Below are 21,229 nucleotides of genomic sequence, written 5' to 3'. Positions count from 1 at the left end.
GTCTCTTATCTCTCTTGTGTGAGATGAGAAGAAGTACTGCTTCACAAAGAAGCAGATTACCAGGTATCTTGTCTTTTATTAGGCTATGTAGTAGAATTAGGCTTTCTTTATAGCATCAGGGGTATGTGGATACATTCAGAATCCACAGAGTCTTTCTCTTGTATATGAAGCAAAACTGGTAAATTTGTGATTCACGATTTTAAATGGACTTGAAGTTATGCTCAGAGTTTTACTTAGTTCCTGCTGCAATCAACAAGACTCTCCTGTTGGCTATATTTAGCCTATACTTTGTTTACTTGGCTTGGTGGGTAAAGAATTAAACAACCAGAGTTCTGGTGACATGTTGGTTGGGGCAGACGTGCTGCCCCAGGCACCAGCCCAGCACCTCACGGGAGCCCCCTGCGCCTTGTCAGAGCAGCTCCTCTGATTTCAGAGTGCTACCCCTGTCTGTGACAGAGATATCTGCCTCTGTGACTTCTGCCTTGCATTACTGTGTTGCCTGTATCTCTATGGTAAAGCTTTAAAGTGTAAAATCCCATTTCTTTGAATGTGTGCTGAAACCCAAACATTTCGGGAAATGTGTCAGTGCCAGTGACATTTCCCCAAAGAAGAGATCTCTGTTTGGAGGTGAAGCTACTCATCAGAGCAAGAGACTCACAGAGGAAAGGCAGTTGTCAAGGTACTTTCCTGGAAAGTCAAATAATGTTGAGGAAGGAGGTTGAAAATGATACCCTCACACCTGGTACACAATTAGTCTTCTCTCCTCCTCACTCTCTCTAATCTCTTGTGAGCCACTTCACTGCATATAAATAATCAAAGCTGAGCCTCCCATGCTCAGATGAAAGCTGTAAAGACTGGCTTTTTAGATTTATGAGGAGGAGCGTTTCCTCTGTTTTCTACCCTTAAGTGTTCTCCGCATTGCCTGGTTATGCCTGTATGCATTGGAGTCTGCTGAGCCATGCTGTCAAGTCTCGGGAAACTGTCACCCTACATTCAGTATTGCCAAGCTTAATAAGACTTAGCACTTCTATAGTGCATTTTTATGTTCAAAGTGTTATAGGAATATTAAATCAAATACTGCTCTCAGCTGAACTGTATCCCCGTTCATTGCTCAGTTTTGCTTGACAGTAAGAACTTGGGACAGAAAATAAAGAGCTTCATTGCACCAGCGGAAGCACCGGGAGAGACTGTGAGAGAGAAGGAATGTGTTACTATGCCCATCAAGGGAGTGCACTTGGCAGCTCCCTTGCATTCACCTGGTTTGTGTGAGGGGAAAATAAGACAGTGTCTCACTTTATCTATGCTTTTCCCTTCCTGCTTTTGGGTAGGAAGCATCTCAGTGCATTGACAGGAGCTTGCCACCTATTTTTGGTAGATATAAGAACTGCTTGTACTTGTGCTCTCTGTATATTTCAAATAGTAATTGCCTGAAGTCCTACTCTGTTGTTTGTGGAATTACTGGGTGCAGATTTTTCTTATATCCCATTAAATCTCTTCTGGAAATCTTCCAGGTGATTTAACGTATTCAGTGATGATGTGGACAACATCATTTGCTTTAACAGCAACCGTTCAAGGATTCTCTGTTAAAATGGCCTAATAGAACAGCTCTGTTTTTGACTAATGCCTGTTGGGGGGGGGGGAAGGGGGGAAGGAGGCCTTTTATTAGGAAACATGGAGTTTGTTGCTGTTCCCCTGGGGTTAGAAGGGGTTTCATTTAGGACAAGAGAGTAATTTTGAAAGCAGCATAAAGTGTTTAGTTTTGTATAGTTAAAGCAAGAATGATAATGTTAGTGAAATGGAGCTAATGCTTCATGTTGAAGAAGAATGCAGACAAACACAATGCTGTCATCCCCAGGGATCATCTTGAAGGAGATGAATTACTAATCAGAAAATAAATAAACTTCCCAAGCCATTTTACTTTGTGTTAATGCTGGAGCCTGATCAATACCATACGTGTCATTCACAGTTTCAGTTATTTTATTTGGTCTCATGAACTAGAAGTTGGTTTTGCATTAGCTATACTGTCACATGTAGTGTGCAGCAATGTTTTTAATATAGATGATGTAGCAATCTAATCATCTTTGTGCTATCAAATTGCAAAGATATTCACTTGAGATGAATTCTAGCTCAGCAGATGTTCTTTCTGCACAGGCTCTTTGGGAGCAGTGCTGTTGCTCTGCAGCACACAGAGCGAGTCTGGGTGCTGGCACATGCACTGTACAACTGAGCTGGTGACAGATCCTTCCCTTCCCTCTTTTTTCCCTGTCTAATCAGCAGGACAGAATTAGAGCTTTCGAGATCACTGCAGGCTGTAAACTAGCCTGGAAGTGTCTCTGCAGCCATCTGATGTTCCCTCCTGTATTAGGCAAAATTTTCCTCTGACTTTGGACTATGAACAGTTGGTTTTAGTAGTTCTTCCTTTTTCAGTTGGAACCAATGCATTGACACATTTACTCGAATGTTTTTCAGACATTTATTTTTTTCTACAATAGGGTGTGCAGTATTTTGATAGATATGTGGTGTACTGCTTTTTTTCTTCAATATCAGATTGTAAAAGACAAACTGGAGGAGAAGGAGAGCTGTGTCTGAGCAGCCCTCCCCTTTTTGATGTGTACAATGCCTTTTTCCTTCACAGTTTCTACTTTGTGTGTGAAATTCTGAAGATTTCGACTGCAGCCGAATGCTGCAACTCAGCTCTAGTAATTACTTCTAAAAGGTCATTTTGAAATTGTATGAGCTGAAAATGCCTGCTGATCTTCACCAGTTTTGTCCATCCTCTTTAGTGAAAGGTGGCTATTCCACGTGATATTGTTTGCATTGTCTGCATACTCTCTAATAAAGGCAGGCAGGTGGATAAAGCACAGTGCAAAGATAGGAACAGAACTAGTTGTGCTATCCCAGTTTCCTTGGTTATTCTGTTGCTCAGTGCTGGAGGATGAGTTTTGCAGAGCGTGCTTTGTTACATGGTTATTGCATCATTCAGATTGAAGTACAGGAGTCCCATTTGTATTGCTCACAAAATCTGTATGAAACTTTTATCAGCATTTGGTAAGAGTCATGTATTTCAAAAGAGTGCAAGTAAGCATGAAAACCAGGATTTAAACATCAGGATGAGGATCAGAAGTAGTCTTGAATTACCATGTTCTGGACAACAAATCATATAAAAGTGGTTTCATGGGTTCCTTACGTATGTTGAGTTTCAAATTGCTGTTTAAGTGTCAATACCTAGCTCACTCCAAGATCTGCAAATGAAATATTTCATCTTTAGCTTTTAGCTTTTGCATTATTGGTGGTACATAACTTCAAGGCAGATCCATTCTTCCTGAAACTCGTTTCACTGATTGGCTGAGCAAATGACATGCTCCTCTTATTTTCCCCAAATGTCTTCTGGCTAAACCAGGGATGACCTGATCACGTAGGAGTAAATTCACCAATGATCAGAATTTGGTTGATGTTCTCTGGCTGGAGCAGGAAGTGATCAGTGAATGATGTTTTGCTTTGTGCTGTTCTAATAATGTTCTCAAGTGAAATCCTTCAAGATTATAAAAACTTAGTTTTGTGAATAAACTAAGGAAATCTCAACCTAACTTCTGTTCTTTCCTCTGTGTAGAAATCCAGTGAAGACTTTTGTGTTTATGCAAAATATATGCATGTATATGATATACTTACATGCCTAAAAATACTTCCTTTTTATATTAGGGTTTATACTTAGATACACTGAGATTTGTGTGTATGCTGCCTGCCTACTGTGTGAATGAATAATTACCTACAAAAAATTTTATACGTAAATATTTGCAACCTTCTCATCTTAATGACAGTTTGTATCAACAAGTTTCTAGACTAAATCTGTTGTTAAAAACAAACAAAACCAAACACTCCAGACTATTCCCTTTTGTCAGTTTTAAATTCATCTCATAGCAGTTTCATTTAGTGATCCACTGTACTTTTATTATGAGGGTAAATAGTTGCATACCTACTGACTTAATGATGATGTTTCCCTATCATTTACATCTTGCTTTTCTTTAGACTACATAATCTGTTCACAGTGTCTCCTCACACTGTTTTTTCCACATCATTAATCTAGTCATCTGTTTGTAAAATACCTTCTATTTTTACCAAATTGTTCTGAAGAACAAGTGTCAGGAATGGAACACAGTATTCCACAGGTTGTGTATGTGATGATTTAACACTATTTGCCTCTTTACTTTCTGTCCAGTTTGCTTTATTTTCCTTGCTGTTACTAAAGCTGTACATAGAAAAGAAATTTTTATTGAGCTGTTTACAGACATACCCAGGGCCATTTTCTGAGGACTTGGAGTTAATTTAGACCTTAGCAATCAATCTGAGGTACCTTGCATTTGCTGATCTGAATTTTCATCTGCTGATGTATGGTCCACTCACATACCTCTGCTGGACCTTCTTATTAGACGAATTGAAGTAAGTTTGTGCTAACCTGTATTTTACTGGTTCAGTGTTTCATTCCTTTCTAAATCACAAATACAATAACCCTGTTCCTGGAACAGAATCATATGGTGTTCCACAGCTGCTACTTTGAAGTGACAAATTTTCTGTTTCCAAATATATCAAAAATAGATATGCCCTATCAAAGTTGGACTGTTCGCTTCTGTGGTTACATCTAGCAAACCAAGACAGAATAACATAATTGAAATCAATGGAGTTAATCCTATATCATGTTGTTGTAACTGGGAAAATAGATGGGCCCTAAATTTACCCCTAAATCTTTCAAATAAAGCCATCTGCTCAGAAGTTTGATCAGAGCAGGTTTTAAGCCATCATCCTGGCAATAAAAGGAAAATGAATGATTCTGCAAGGAATACAGCTTTTTGTACATAAAAATGAAGCAACCTTAAAAATCTATTGACTTTCCAGTAGGTTAATATTTTCTAGTAGGTGACTATAGTCTATAAAAGTCAAGCCTGAAAACAGATGAGCACAAGTTCTTCAAAGCTGCTGTAAATTGCTGAAATTTGCCTGAATACTTACTGAATGGGTGAGGCAATAAAGTCTGATATTTGACCTTTGAGGTCTAAGTTTAATGGGAATCTATAAATACACCAGCCCAATTTACAGACACACCCTACCCCAAATTTTAATAATGCTGCAGATGTGCATTGCTGTTATCAATTCGGTAAAAGCCCTTCGTCAGTAATTTTTTTCCCTGGATTCCCTAAGTGTCCAAATGTGTGAAATACGAAGTTCTTTTCAAAATTCAAGTGTTAAACTGCCTACAGAAAAGTTTCCACCCCTGTGGGATGGTCAAACCATGAGGTGTGAAATTCTCCAAGAAGCCCCCAGCTTCTTGGACTCTGTTTGAGCCGCATGAGGAGGCACTTACTGCCTTTGTAGTGCTGGCCCTGCTTTGTGAGTCTTTGTTCTGGCTTTATTTTCATGGATGTTTCACGCTTTCAAAGAGTTATCTTCTGAAAGTCATTTTTTCTTCATTTGAAATTCTGAACTATGTAGGAGTTTGGCATAGGATTCAGAGCTGAACAAAGACTAATAATCTGTTTTCTTTCAAGAACCTGAATTCCCGAGAAGGTAGTGGGCTTGTTTTTCTTTGATAGTAAGTACTGTAAGTTTCAGTTGGGGTGTAATTATTTTTATATCTTGTAATTACTATTATTAAAGCAACTGCACCTAGTCTGGAAAGCAAACAAAAATAGCTAATAATGAGTTCTGAATAATTTGGAGTCATTTTTCAGAACGGTTAGAAAGTACTCACTGCAGTGATCTCTCAAACTTTGCATCATTTAGATGCAAAGAAAACTTCTGTAGGAAAAAGAGATAGGACTTTTTTCCTTAGCACCAACTCTTGCACTGATTGAACTCAAAACATGATTGGGTTTGGGTGGGGTTTTTTTGGATTTTTTTTTAATTAGTGTCTTGATAAATCTTTGAGTCTTTATTAAGGATATCTTCCTGTTTGATGTTGTCTTTTGTTGAGGTTTCAATTATTTAATTACAGATCTTGATATGAAACTAATCATGCATGCATCCGTATGAAGCTGGCATACTGACAGGATAAAATCATTAAACAGTCATTACTATAAACTGACGTCGGCCTGTAATTTTTGCAGTTAACGGGGGAGTTGATGCTTGGTGAACAATCCAATTAAAACTGGCAACAAAAGACTTAAAATGTCAGCCAAATTGCTTTTTAATAGTCAACGCAGCCGTCACAAAACATAAACATTAAAGTCCCCATAGTAGCATAAAGCTTCATGGTGAAACAATTCTAGAAAATGAATAATAATTACAGTATCCTGAGAATTCTCTTAATAGATGTGCGCTCATTAAAATACTTTGTTGGTTAGATTCATATGAAAAAGTATGTTTCCCTTGATACTTCTTTATGCATTTGTTTTGAAGGTTTTATTCAGTATTTTATGAACGTAATTTCTAGTAATATTCAAAAATGTGTGTCTTATTTACAATGAGTTTAAATAACTGCGTATAGATAAGCTTTGAGTGAAACACAAAAAAATGTGTTGTGAGGTGAACTGAGGATACGGCCACAAAGAACTTTTATAGCCTGTCAATGCTGTAAAATAATGTAATCTTTGTTAATTTTGAATTACACTGGATTCCTCTTCCAAGTTGAGCAAGACTAGCAGGAGAAGCTTGTTGAACTTTCCAGCATGAAGTTAACCAGCTGGCTCTGTGTCTGCAGCAGGGGCCCTGTTGGCACTTGATAGATGCTCTGCTCAGAACTGCAGAGGTGGTTAAGGGTGCAGGGCTTCCAACAACAGACACCAGAGGGGAGTTAAAAGTGCTAAACAGTTCTGTGGAATCAACCCTTTAGTGGAGAGGTAGAAGCATATTAGTATTTCAGAAAGTCTACTCGTTTGTTTTTAAAGGCCTAAATACGCATTAGAGAGACTGATTTGGAAGCTGTGGGTTTGTGCCTTGTGTTATGTTCATTTTCAGGCATTACATTACCTGTTCCTGTGTTGGTATTTTGTCTTTCCCTACAGGAGTTTGGCTTTTCTTTGAAAAATAATCGATTTGCTGTTTACCATCAGTAACACATGTACCATTGTCTTTCCTCCCAGCCAGCTCAGTTCTATAGGAGAAGTGTCAACATTCCTAAACAAAATGTTAGCAAACATCAATGCAGGAATAGATCTTTTTGTAGAAGTATTTGTTTTCTTTGTGCATTAAGTTGCGAGGGACAGGAACTTGTTAACCGTGTCTAGGGATAAAAGGGCAGGAGGAGTTGTTCAGCTAATTCTACACTGAGGTATATCCTTTAACTAATATAGTGTAATTTAGATACCATGTGAAATCATTTGGTGAGTGACAATTCCTTATGCTATTTGACAATTACATGCAGCCTCCTTAAATAGTACCATGTAATTTTAAAGGTTACGAAGACAAAATTAACACTAACTATCCTACAGCTAAGGTTACCGTTTTGCTTTTTCAAAAAAAAAAGTTTCCCTTTTTAAAACAGTAGCTCTCTGTGTGATAATTTGAAATTATTCTTTAATTTAAAATTTGTTTTCAAAGCAAAAGTTCAAAAGGACAACATGTGGCTTTGTCTCCTTGTCTTAAGGAGCTTTTCTTAAAGAAATTTGTCAACTGAAGTTTGTGAAGTAGAATGTAAGTGAAGCTGAAGGAAACAGTCTGGTTTCCTGTGAGCTCTCTACCCTGACCAATAGGGAACTAGTAAGGTTGCTGAGAAAAATCTGTCCTGCAGTAATTTATGTTTTAATTGCAAATTGGTTTATAGGTCAGACTGCTCTGAGGAGAGGGGAGGATAGAATGGGAAACATGTACCTTGATTTTTATTTTTTTTTAAATGTTTTAAAAGTGATATTTCTTGACCAGTACTGAGCACACGTGCTTGCTGTTTGTCAATTCATCAACTGTAGTTAAAGCTAACCTCCACTAAAATGAAGTGGAACTTTCTTCTTGGCTGAGGAAGAGTAAGTGATCATATTCCTAATTCACATAACAAGTTTGAATGTATATACAGCCGTTCAGAAAGAGCCAGATAAAAGCATTATAGGTTTCACCTAAGGCCATTCATTTTATTTGTTGGAAGCAAGGTTTTGTATAAAGATTTTGCTCATTCATTATCCAATATGACTAGCAGGAAATTGTAGCAACAAACAACTCTGCTACCCCATTCAGTCTACAGAGAAAGAAGAATTGCTTTAAAATTAAATCTCAGAGAATACAGCAGAAGTCATTTCTACAGAGCCAGTACAGGGGATACAGATTTATAACCAGATGCAACCCAGTGAATTCTGGTTGAACTTTGTAGGTCAGGGGATACTTGTGCTGAACAGCTCACTTTGAGTGAACTGTCTTCTCCTTTTCTACTCCTGTAGAGCAAAGCCACCCAAACTGCCCCAGCACTGCTCTGATCCGTCACTGCACCGCTACCCCTCTTCCCCAGGAAGGGGGGGAAATAGTCTAGAAGTAAACTATTCTATAAAATGCCCAAACCTACTTTAAAATCCCCAGTGCCATGATATGGCTTAAAATATTTTTTTAGCTAATTTCACTGATGGCCACGTGTGGTGCTCCTCTCTATCCTCCAGCTGACTTTGAGCCCTACCTAGGGCTTTAATGCCTCATTGTTACAGATATCACAGTCTATTTAACTGGCTACAGTGTTACACAAAGTCTAGTTGCAAAGTCTTCTGTCAAGAAAAATACATCTTGGTATTTATTTAGAAAACACTACTACGTTAGCATTATTTTGACGAATTTGAGGTAGATATGCATATGGAGCCACAGTTAAAATGTTTACATATTATGGGTACGTTTGACAGCTTTTTCTCCCCCTCCAGAGGTTATTATATAACCCGAGATAAATGAATTTTTTTTATGCTCCCTATAATTATATAACAGTCACCGAAAATATATGTAAATATGTTTGTATCAAGCAATTTCATGTCAAGGGGAAATCCATAATAAAAACATATAGAGTGCAGTTTTATTGAATCAAAGAGACCTTCATTTTTCTCTATAAGCTAAAACCATGTTCTTCAGAATACTATGAGCATAGAAAATAGTCCATATTGCTCGTGATGTTCCCTCATTAGTAGCTTTCTAAAAGACTTCTCTTAAAAATGAAGCGAGAAGATGGGGGTAGAGTCAATTCCCGAATGATCCAGAAGAGCTTCGAGCCTCTGCGTCTGTAGAATGGTATTGATCATAAAAATGGATCTTTTCAATTATGCTTTGCGAAATAATGTCAGGAGACATTCTGGATGTCTGGTTTTGACAGGATAATCCAGAGTGCAGAGAGTTAGGTGTCCTGAGCAAAGCTTTTATATATCCAGGTGGGAGAAACTGGAGTATGATTCATCCTTGAACTGAGAAAGTTCAGGTACTTTTACCGTAAAGTAAACTTATTCTAAGTTTGCAGTGCTGCCAACAAAGCACTAGATTTGTCTGAGTCAAAATAGATAGAAGATATGCTTGTGATCTTGCCCCCAGTAATTTCAGGGCTCTTCAGGGCTTGAGTTTGGGTCCTGATGTAACTGGCAGGTTTAACCATGATTTAGGGCTTGTCATATATTTCTGTAGAGCCCCAGAATAGTTGTATTTATTAAAAATAGGAATCAGCAAACTGGTCTCTCTCATGGCTGAGCTTTAAGTTGAACAGGATTCTGTACTTCAGTCAACTGGTCGGACTTATGTCACTGTCCCCATCCTAGAGAAGACAAGCACTAAAAGGGAAGAGTCTTCACCTCAGCCCTCCCAGTGCACTGAACTCAAATACTGCAGGGCTTTATGTTATTTGGGTCTGTAACAGAGCATGGCCTCAAGCAGTCTTTTTTTCCTGAAAATGTTGCCAAATAACAAGAACACAGAGGAAGCAGGTAAGAGGCAAGCAGGGTGGTGACAAGGTGGTTTAATATGTCCATATTCATGATATTTCCACTGACCTACTGGGCTAAATACACAGTGTATTTCAGTATGATTTATAGTTGCTAATTCCATTACCCATAGGTCCCTTTCAGAAAGCCCTCACAGCTAATGAATTTAATAACACAAGGGCCAAAACTTGAATATTTATCACCTCCAAAAACCATCAATAACTGCGGAAACATTAATTTTTACAGCCATGACTGCTTGCAACCTATTTTACCAATCATAAACTGCTCTTTAATCAAAATCTGTTCACCTCTAAGGTCATCAAAATTTGCTGCCAGGCTACTTGTAAGTGCCTGGCTTTTGCAAACCTAGATGATGGGCTTACTGTGTAAGCTGTAATCTCTCCCGCTTTGTTCAGAGTTTTAGAATAGTGATTGTACTGTCCCCTGTGAGTTCCCACTGATAGAAGTTACAACTCATGGTATTGACTGAACCCACCACTTTTAAGTAATGGCAGGAATTACGCATTCTCCTGAAAATATCGCCTTTAAGCTGCCTGGGAGCTGTCAAACTTCACTCTGTCCTTTGAATGCCGTGGGATGTTAATTGTACCAGCAGCTGCTTGATCTGCTAAACAAACCACTGGAAGCCTCAGCTGGTTGTTTAGGCTGTTCCCTCAGTCTCCATCAGAACTGGAGTGCTGCTTTTCTTCTCCCTTCCCGTTTTGTCCTTGACCTGTGTGATTCAGCCACCAAGAAGCCTGTCTTGTGTTGGCACTGTAGTGGTTTCAGAGGGCCCTGTCTCAACTGGATGGGTATTAGAGAGAACCTGACGGATGTGCCACCTGCAACGAAGGAGAGGGAAGGGACTGAGTAGGACAGTTTCATTGCAAATTTTTCATATTAATTGACATAAATGTGAGCATTTCACATAAATGGTATGTTTTTCACATAAATATTATGCATGGAACACATTAGTATTTAACAGCTATGTGAGGAAGTACCGTAGAACAAAGGTATAATTCAGGCAGTTCAGTAGAATAAGAGCACCTCAGGAGCTCTTGCTCTTCACTCCCCTCTGGCAAGGTTTATTTTATGTGAACACACATCGGCGTGTTTATATTGTCAGGTGCTTCTGCATGATAACATTTAAACCCTGCATCTCATCCACAGTACACAGCCTTAGAACCTGAAACTCGTTTCTGGTTAGAAACTGCAGCGCAGAGAGAGTCAGTGCAGTGTTTATGACCAAAATTATTCTACTTCAGCAATCAGGCTCCCAAGTTAAAACACTGAGTGATGGAGTTAATTAAGGAGGAGTAGTGCTGTTGTAGCTGTAATGCTCTACACATATAAGTGCCTCTAAAGTGAGGCAAAGTTTGTCAGGAAAGGTAATGTCTTTCATTGCACCAGCCAATACAGCTGCAGAAAAAAAAAAGAGTTAGCTTTGGGCCCACAAGCCCTTCTTTTGGTTTGAGTATATTAACACTTCTATCATCAGAAAAACCAAAAACACTCCTACACGCACACCTTACAAAAAGAGCATATCAGTCTTATTTCAAGAATTGTACAAAGTAAAACTGACAAGTTAAGCATACGGTAGAAAGATGAGATGCCAGAAATTTTGAAATATTATTATGCCAGAATTTTTTAGAATATTATTAAATGCATCCAATCCACAAAGTTGGAAAAGGTGGCCATGTGACAGTTCCCAAGGGATCTGCCTTTTCTCCTCCAATTAGTTCTAACCTCCATTCTTTTCCAAAAATTCTCATCTTTCTGCAGCTGAGTCAAGAAATAGTTGTTTACTGAGACTCTTTTGAGACACTTCAAATTTATTTTCCAAAACACTAAGATATCTAGTTTGGGTTTGGTTTTTTGGTTTTTTTTTTTTTTCACTTTTATCATACCACTAATTGAAGTTTTACCAGAAATGGAGCCCAGTAATGTTACCATCTGATATGCAACAAGAATGGCAAATTACTGGCAAATACAGGAGCCCTGATAATGAAAATTCCTTTCACTCATTGTTGCTAAGGGTTTTAAGGCATTTATACTTAACATCATATGCAGGTAATAGTGTCCACTTATACTATTTGATTTGTGAAGATTTTCTAGTAGACAAGTAGTACAGCATTTGTTGTTGGAAATGGACCAAAACTTTAAATTAAAATAATGGGAAAATCCCAGGCTCATCTAAATCTGCCTGAATAAATACAGACTCCAGAAGGAATTTTAGCTGAGTTTAACCCTATATGACAAGAGATTGTATTAAGCAAAATTAAAGCAGCAAAACATTCACTTCCATAAAGGCAACAGTATTTTTAAAGAGAGACTTGCTGGTGATGCTCCCATTATTCCTTTTTGCTCTGGTGTTCAAAACTGGGTAATTATGTTTTTATAAAGTTTCCTAGAATGAGGTCTTACAGGACAAATTACAACTTTCAGTGTAAAAACAGAAAAAGAGATGCTGCCATCATAAGCAGTCATTACTGTCCACATAGCTTCTATGCAGAATAGATTTTTTTCCTTACGCAGTAAGACCATACCACATTCAATGTGCATGTGTTTTTAAAAGAGTTGAACTGCATCATATTTCATCTCTATATGTGACTAAATTTGGAAATGCTGAAGGAGAAATAAGTTTCTGTAAGCAGTAGGAAATTGTTAGAATTCTTATTTTGCCAACTCTCTTTTTGTTGAAATGATCCACAGATCATGAGTGAGAAGCTGTTATCGTGTATGTGCGTAATTGTAAGATATTCAAGGGAATTGAACATATGTGATACTGAGAACATAAAGGAAACATTTAATTGAATCCATATGAACACATTGGACTGCGTGTTTAAGTATTATACATCATTTCTTTGACATCATTGCATTATTATAATGTAAATCCAGCTGTGTTTTATGCTCATTGACACCACTCAAAGTACATGGCATAAGACCTCTGGTAATCTTTCTTTGGAAATGAAGTGCTGTGTTTTCAGCACAGCCTAAAAACTGATATACAGAATTCATTCTGCTCTTGGAGTGGCAGTGTGGTATGAAATTCTATACATGGCTTTTTGAGGGCACACTTAAAAAAGGCCCAGAGCCCACTGATGATCCCCGATGTCCTTCCCTCCCTCAGTCTGTTTTGGACCATCCCAACCTGCTTAGCTGCTGCAGGGGTGAGCTCAAAGCACTGTGGGCAGGAATCAGTACACTGTGGTGGGAAGTAGTACTGGTCTCTGGAAATTGTGAGGTAAGGATGAGAAAAGAAGTCATATACAGCAGAGCAATAATCTAAAGATAAATTGATAGTAAAGGTACCAGTAAGATACTTTCATATCCTAGTGATATGATTAAGTTCTCAAAGCTGAGCCTACTAAATGTTGAGCTGTTTCAAAAGGAGGTGATGGAGTCACCACCCCTGGAGGTGTTTAAGAAAAGACTGGACGAGGCACTTGGTGCCATGGTTTGGTTGACATGGTGGTGTTCCATCACTGGTTGGACTCAGTCGATCTCAGAGGTCTTTTACAACCTAATTGATGCTATGATTCTGGGTTTTTATTCTGTGCTAATTAGCTCTAGTCTTAAGCATTCAGATTCTCTGTCTTCCCTGCACTGAATCTTTTCCACTTCTTTTCCACATACCAATTATGCTCCTTCATCTCTCCTGTGAATACAAGCTGAGAGAGTTGTGATTGTTCAGGCTGGAGAAGAGAAGGCTCCAGGGAGACCTTAAAGTACCTTCCACTACCTAAAGGGGTTATAAGAGAGCTCAAGAGGGACTTTTGACAAGGGCATGGAGTGATGAGTCAAGGGGGGACGGATTTAAACTGACAGATTAGATATTAGGAAGAAATTCCTCCCTGTGAGGGTGGGGAGGCCCTGGCACAGGTTGCCCAGAGAAGCTGTGGCTGCCCCACCCCTGGAAGTGCTCAAGGCCAGGCTGGATGGGTCTTTGAACAACCTGATGTAGTGGAAGGTGTTCTTGCCCACAGTAGGGGGTTTGGAACAAGATGATCTTCAAGGTCTCTTCCAACCCAAACTATTCTGTAATTCAAAGACTGCTTGAAAAATAATCACAGACTGATTTGTAAGTGAGCAGTAGTATCCCCACAGAACTTTAAAATAAACTCTCTGAACATATGTTGCAATTTTGTTCATTAAATAATGGATTGCCAGCTAATTCATATTCAACTGAGTATTTTTTTTACATCTAGTTAAAAAAAAAAAAATCCAAACTTACCAGGAAATAATGAATTCAGGAACTGAAAAAGTTAAAATATCTCAAAAGCACTACAGGTTAGATGCAAACCTTTTATGGTTCATTGAGTTTTAGTATATTCTCTCTGATATACTTCACTTAATAACAATACAGGCTATTGTAATCTTGTCAGTAAATGATAAAACAGTTCAATTACCTCTTCTTTTATATGGATCCAAAAAGTATAGTAAAGTATATTTCAAAGCTGTTAGGAAAATAGTTCTGCCAAGGCTTGGCTAATTTTCAAAACTAATTTTTAATCATGTACTAACTAGTTGATTAAGCTGTTTATTTCATTTTTGTCAGTCTGTAAAGCAATTTGGCTACCTGTTTATGATTATAATGGCATTTTAGCCTGACCCCTAAGGAGGATGAGTTTATGTTAATGCTGCTCTTGTCCATCAGTCTGTGCATCCGATACCTTTGGAATAGAATGGCACACCATGGCAGAGTCAGGGAATTGTCTTCTAGAAAACAGAGGCCTAGTAAAAAAACCAGGATCTGAATTACTGCATCTCCTGAAACAAAAACCAGTAGTAGCAGAACTCAGCAGCTGAAGAGGAGCTGTTGAAGTCTGTGCTCCATAACTGTGGAGTACCAAGCTCCTTTACACAACTGCCACGGAGCAGCTTGTGTTCAGTGTCTTCACTTTGGGAAGTGTCTCAAAAGAGAAGAGCTTAACAAAGTAACACTGTTATTGAAGAATGAAAGCAAAAGCCCTAAAAATAAAAAAATAAATAAAAATAAAATTTAAAAAAAAAAAAGAGAGAGATGGAAAGAAGTACAGATCTATTATGCAATAGATCAGCAGAATGTTGCATGGATCTGATAAGGAAGCATCCCAGTTCTAGATGTGCTCTTCTGAAAAGAGAGAACTAATTAAAAATAATGAATCCTCAGGGGAAAGAATTTAGAAATTTTTTAAACAGATGGGAAGGCAAATGATGAGGGGCAAGAGCATCACTCCTGGCTTGGTTGCTCCTCGGGTAAAAATCTGATTTGAAACAAATTATTGTAAATGTAAAGGTTGAGCTGCAATCATGTTTTATAGCTGCATTTTTAGATGAATGGAAATTTCTATCATGTCATGGAAACATTGAAAACAACACTGTATTTGCATATCATAAATAAGTGGTTTCATATAAAAGAATTATAAAATCTGAGCATTATTAGCAACCATTAAAAATAAAACCGAGTTGTTATGGATATCATTAGCTAAGCCAATTGCTATATCAATTGTGTACATTTTGTAAGCTTGTTGGCTTTATAGAAATTATTTGGCGTAATATCCCTTTTTAGGAGTTTAAATGATTTTGTAGTAAGTTATTTTACAGACTCTGCTGTTTATTTAGAGTCCTGAAGAATTGTAAGTGTGAATATTTAGATTTAATGCTCCTTTATTTCCCAAGCAACATTTTTTGTGATATAAAGTTAATGAGATATAGACTTAGTTTCAAACAAAATAAAAGCAACTTTGCCAAAGTAGAAAGTCTGTAAAAACTAATTGGAAACTCAGGCTGACTCTCAGCATAATGAGTTTGCAGTGCTTCACTGAAATGAGGGTCTGATGCAGAAGACTTTTTTTTAATCACCAAAATACTCAGGATCCCATGTGAGGTTTTTTGTGATGGCAGTAGCTGGACAAAAGGGTGACAAGTGTGATAATTAAAAAGGAATCCCCCAGGAAATCTGATGTGTTGATGCATTGTGATAAATTACACTGGGAGGTATAAGGCACCCTACCAACCAGAAAGGCTTTATGGTTCACAAAGCACAACCAGTCTGCTGCATGGAAAAAACTAAACTCTTTGTGAGATAATTGTGTGCTATTGGTAGGATCGGGACAGGACACATAAAGAAGGAAAAAAGGAACTAAAAGATGCGTTGCCATATAAATTATACCGGTTTTCTTCCCATTTACCTGGAGAAGTGGTTGCCTTGGCTGCTCATCGTTTACTGCGTAGCTTTTGATGTACCTTGTAGAATCTGACTGTGTGTCTTGGCAGAGATCAGCATTTTCCTAGCAGGATAGTGGCTCAGCCATTAAAATGTCTTGTCATGCAAATTATAGGTTGTATAATAAAACTACAAATTTTCTGTAGAGTGGATTTAAGATTGATACCTTAGGTAAGGGAATGCCATTGATCAAATACGTGAGGATGCCGGACATCAAATATTATGTCCAAAATTTGGGTAGCTTTGAATTCTAAAATAGCAGGATACAGGATTTACTGAGATTAATTATTATATGAAAGTGCCTTAGCAGATTATTTTGGAGCCCTGGACTGTTGACTCCAGTGATTTAATTTACTGAGGTCTCCAGTTTTCTAATATGCTTAGAAATGCTTTTCTGGTATATGCAAACTAATATTACAACATAAACCTTAGTGCAACTGTAAGAATGCTGCCTTGATAAAAGATCAATGAAATTAAAAGGATTAAGCCCAGGCCAAATCCGTGACAGCTTTGCTTACCACAGCATACGAAAGCTTATGTGGAGCACTGAACAACCTTGTTTCTTCAGTTGGGGTAAATTGTGACTGTCACAGAGAAAAAAGTGCTTTTTCTCCACAAGCCGTTCCACGAAAGGAGGGAACACACTTTCATCTTTCACCTTGAAGACACATCATGTCATAATTTAAAGAAAGCATGTGTTGTAAACGGATGGCAACAACAGTTCCTTGCAGGGAATTTTTGCAGGTTCATCAGAGCTTCACTCCAGCTGGATTTGTGCAAATTTAACTGGACATCTGCTAAGGTAAAAAGGAGAGTGAGGGTGAGGACAGAAATGGAATAAATCTGCCTTAGACACTGAGGTGAAGTAGCTGGAGAAGTTTCAGGTTAATAATTTCACAGTTCCCTCAATCTAGCAGCAATTCTTAAAACCATCTTCATTGCAAAATATTTGTTATTGTTCCTTTACAAGGGAATTTCTTGCCTCAATTCTCCACAGCTGTGTATCTTGCTGTAATGAGAGGCTTTGGAGGCTCTTGTGGGAAGTAGAGAAAACAAGATTTTATTGTCCCTTCAAAGCACAATTACGCTGTCTTTGTGTCCTGCATTGTCCTTTGCATGAGGATTCAGGACACCTTAACAGCTGAGTGGCAGCATTAGCACAGGGCAGGACAGTGCAGCCACAACCTCCCTCTGGGTCCCAAAGGGCAGGGACAGCGCAGGTGACAGGGCCTTGGGTACCTGCCACATTTGTCTTTGTGTCCCCTCAGTCTGGCCCAGTGGCTGTGAGCTCCTGGCCAGCTCATCTGCCTTAGAACCTTTTCTCTGGCTGTCTGGGTCATTAGTGCTTCAGAGACCTTTTCTCAGCTCCCATTTAATAAATGCAATAACAGACTCACAGAAATGTGTGTTAACCTTGTTTTATGGAAGATGTTTGTTAGGTGGTAGAAATTACTCAAATATTTTCTCTCTCAAAGTGCAAAACTAATTTTTATGCTGTGTCTATTTCTTTCACAGATGTTAAATGAGAACTGTACCTCATGAAATCAGCCTGTATCTGTGCTGCAATTTCAGTGTCAGCTTGATTTATTTGTTCTTCACCTTACTCCCCCAAAAATCCTATGACAAATAAATTAAATGTTATACCTTCTTCTTTTTCTTTTCTTTTCTTTTTATTTTTTTTGTTTCTTTTGGGTTGTTTGTTGTTTTTGTTGAACTACAGCACCATAGGGTGTGTGTCTGTATCTGGTAGTCTCTGGTTTAGTAGACTGTTATATTTTAAATTATTTCACATGTTGCAACTTACTTTAGAGAAAACAGGGTTAACAACATAATTAAGCACAATGCTTTATTCCTAATAATAATTATGGTATCATAGAATGGTTTGGATTGGAAAGGACCTTCAAGATCATCTGGATCCAACCCCTCTGCCATGGGCAGGGACACCTTCCACTAGACCAGGTTGCTCAGACCCCATCCAACCTGGCCTTGAACTCTTCCATGAATGGAGAATCCACAGCTTCCCTGAGCAATCTGTGCCAGTGCATTAGCATCCTTACCATAAAAAATTTCTTCCTAATATCTCATCTAAATCTCTCCTCCTTCAGTTTAAGACTTTGGTCTCCTTTCATTATTTTTTTGTTTTCTATAATCAAGATGAACACCAACCACTCACTGCAAAAATGACATTCAAACACTGTCTTCATCTTTCTTCTTAAATAATAACCCTCTGTGGGTTTTCTGTGCTTTTTTCCTTGTTGTTTCAGATATGCCAGGTAGCCCCCATAACCAGTTTACCTTCAGACCCCTCCCACCACCACCTCCGCCACCTCACGCCTGCACCTGCGCCAGGAAACCGCCTCCCACGGCCGACTCTCTGCAGAGAAGATCCATGACCACCCGCAGCCAGCCCAGTCCTGCTGCCCCAACTCCCCCCACCAGCACACAAGATTCGGTGCACCTCCATAACAGCTGGGTCCTGAACAGCAACATCCCGCTGGAAACCAGGTACAGAGCAACCTTTGGCACACAGAGTATCTCGAGTGTGGGAAAGGGGGAGGGGAAAAGAAAAAAAAAAAAAGATGAGGAGGTGACTGACGCTGCCACGAGATGGTGATGGGCAAGTACAAGTTGGTCATTCAGGACACGGCAGTGTGTTTTGATTTCAGTAGCCATGAGAGGCCTTATTTGCTTGGTTCATCTAGATCATTAAAACTCTTAAAAGCACTTCTTGCAAAGCTTTGGGAGACACTGATTTCTTTAAGGTGTGTAGGTTACATGAGTGTTTTATGGTTCTGTGCGGTCAGGATTTGTGCTCGTGCATCTGTCTTGCCCTCCCACGTTCTCCCAGGACCATTTTGTAATCAGCAAATAGAGGCTTGGTTTAATCAATGCACTTCTGGAGTCACACAGAGTCACACAATTGTTGGGATTGGAAGGGACCTTTGGAGATGATTTAGTCAGGCTATAGCTTTCCTGGGGATTAGGTAGGAAATAATACTAAAATAATATTTTCCTCAATGCATATTTAAATACTTTATTGCATCTATACATAAAGAATGCAATTTGATAATCATTTGGTCATGGAGAAATGATATAGGCCCAAGCCCAAGGCAGGTATCATGCATGGCAGCCTTACTCTTGGGAGCTGGGAAAGGGAGGGTTCAACTTCAGGGTCATTCACAATTTGAACAAATAATCTACTCTGAAAAAGAACTGATCACAAAGACATTCTGCATTCGGGCAACCTGTATTTCAGTACCCAAAGTTCTGCACAGTCTCCTCTGAATTTTTTGCTATAATAAGCTTTTTGTTTATTTGTTTCTTCCTGATAAGTATTAGCTAATTTTATAGCTTTCAACTACAGTGTGTTTGCTTATCTGATTTTTAAAACAAGACTTTGATTTTCTTCAGTCCTCTTCATTGTGAGCAAAACACCAGGAAGTATTAACTAGGGTTTCCTTTAGATTTTGGCATTTTAAAGCATGTAAAGTGCATGACTCTCTGTGAAAGTTTAGTTTGCTGAAACAGGAGAATGTCTAACATCCACCTAATTTGATTCAGATAATAAAGGGTATTATGCATGGAAATGTTTTTTTTTTTGAAACACATATGTCCAAGGTCCAGTTATCAGAATTAATCACTGAAACATAAATTTTGTTCTCCTATAAGAAGGTTGTTTTTATTTTATTACAAAACTTGAATTTTAATATCCACCTTTAAACACTTAACTGCTCCTACCAGAAGTGTTAAGTTTTAGTTCTGCTGTTAAGTTGGGATTGAAGAATACGCCAATTCATTCTGAAATAACCCTTTCCCTATTTGTCTTAAGGACAAATCTCAAAAAAAATCAAGGAGGATGGAAAATTTTCTCCAAAAGAGAACATAAACAACATTTTAGTCCAGCTACTCCTTCTAGAGGTAGAAATGTCTGTTTACACAGTCTTTGTAAAGATGAATCTCTGTCGTTTCTCGTGTAACAAGTTTATATGTCTATCAGTCCCTTCTGCTGCAAGAAGGCTGATCCCTTGGTGTTCTGTACTCTTGAAGTACCTTTTGGTTCTCTTCGTTTACAGCCAGGTAGATCTTGTTTAGCCTCTCTGCATTCCTGTTCACTGCATTCTTGTCAGAACTCACTGGGGGAAAACATTTTGCAATATGTTTCTCTTTTGAGTTCAGTTTAATTATTCTGGTTTCTTGTTATTTTTTGCCAATTTGAAGCTTCTCAAATACAGATACAGAGATATATAGGTCTATCTGTAATTATATAAAGGGCTGTGTGTTGGATTAGGAATTCAGAATGGAAAACATCCTTTGGGCTACACATTATTCATTCACTAAGTCTGGGAATTTTCCACTTTCCAACCCTTCAGTGGTTATTTCAGCTGATTTCGTGCCCCCTCTGGTCACTCCCTGCAGCCTCTTACGAAGCTGGCTGAAAGGCTATATAATCCAAAAGGAGAATCTGTGAGTCTGTTTGCCAAGATGTGTCTGCAGTTTATGTGCAGACAAGTGCTATAGCAGGGGAACATTGTAATAAAAAACATTTGTGATCACCACTTCCCAGAAGTCTGTAGTACACACACAGCCTTAGAGAAAAGAAGGGCTTTGCAGCTTGTTTTTCCTTCCTTTAACAGTGAATGATTCAGCTAGAATTGAACAGACACTTTGGCCTAATATCTGGATTCTCTTGCTTTCTTTCTTTGTTAATGTTTAGCTACCTGTTAAAAACAGTCCTACAAAATAAGACGAAACATGTTAATGGCAGCCCTGTTTCTGTGCTAAATCTTTAATAGTACCAAATCTACCTAATATCTACAAACATAGTATTTCTAAGCAGATTTTTTTTTTAATTTGGAACATTTTCAATCAAAAAGAAGACTTACACAGAAAGGTATTCCCTACTGTAACAACTAGGCAAAAATTGGAATGCACATGTTCAGCTTTTCTTCCAGCTGTATCTCCTGTTAATCCATAATCAGCACATGTGCTTGATGTCTTCTCTACTACTATGAAATATTAGAGAATTTTCAGACAGGAAAATATATCCTAGAACTAATCACTGTGACTGTAAAACCTGTTTACTCTGGACAGCCAGAAATTAAGCAAGTTTATGAGTCTGCTCATAATGACAATGTGTCTTATTTATGTCAAAGAAAATTCTGTA

The 21,229-nt window shown here is 38.3% G+C and overlaps 1 protein-coding gene across 5 annotated transcripts in view; it reads left to right on the top strand.

Moving 5' to 3' along the window:
• TENM1 (teneurin transmembrane protein 1) overlaps nt 1-21,229 on the top strand; it is a 303,243-nt gene that overhangs the window by 132,937 nt on the left and 149,077 nt on the right. For all 5 annotated transcript variants that reach the window (XM_050310928.1, XM_050310926.1, XM_050310927.1 and 2 more), the window contains one exon: nt 18,330-18,570. In XM_050310928.1, the coding sequence (XP_050166885.1) occupies nt 18,330-18,570 (241 nt within the window). The remainder of the gene's footprint in view (nt 1-18,329; nt 18,571-21,229) is intronic.

This window comes from Myiozetetes cayanensis, unplaced genomic scaffold (assembly GCF_022539395.1).
Source record: "Myiozetetes cayanensis isolate MyiCay16 unplaced genomic scaffold, myiCay2020 scf15, whole genome shotgun sequence".
Classification (NCBI taxonomy): Eukaryota; Metazoa; Chordata; class Aves; order Passeriformes; family Tyrannidae; genus Myiozetetes; species Myiozetetes cayanensis.
The sequence above is the reverse complement of the archived record's forward strand: the minus strand, read 5'-3'. Positions and strand labels throughout refer to the sequence as shown.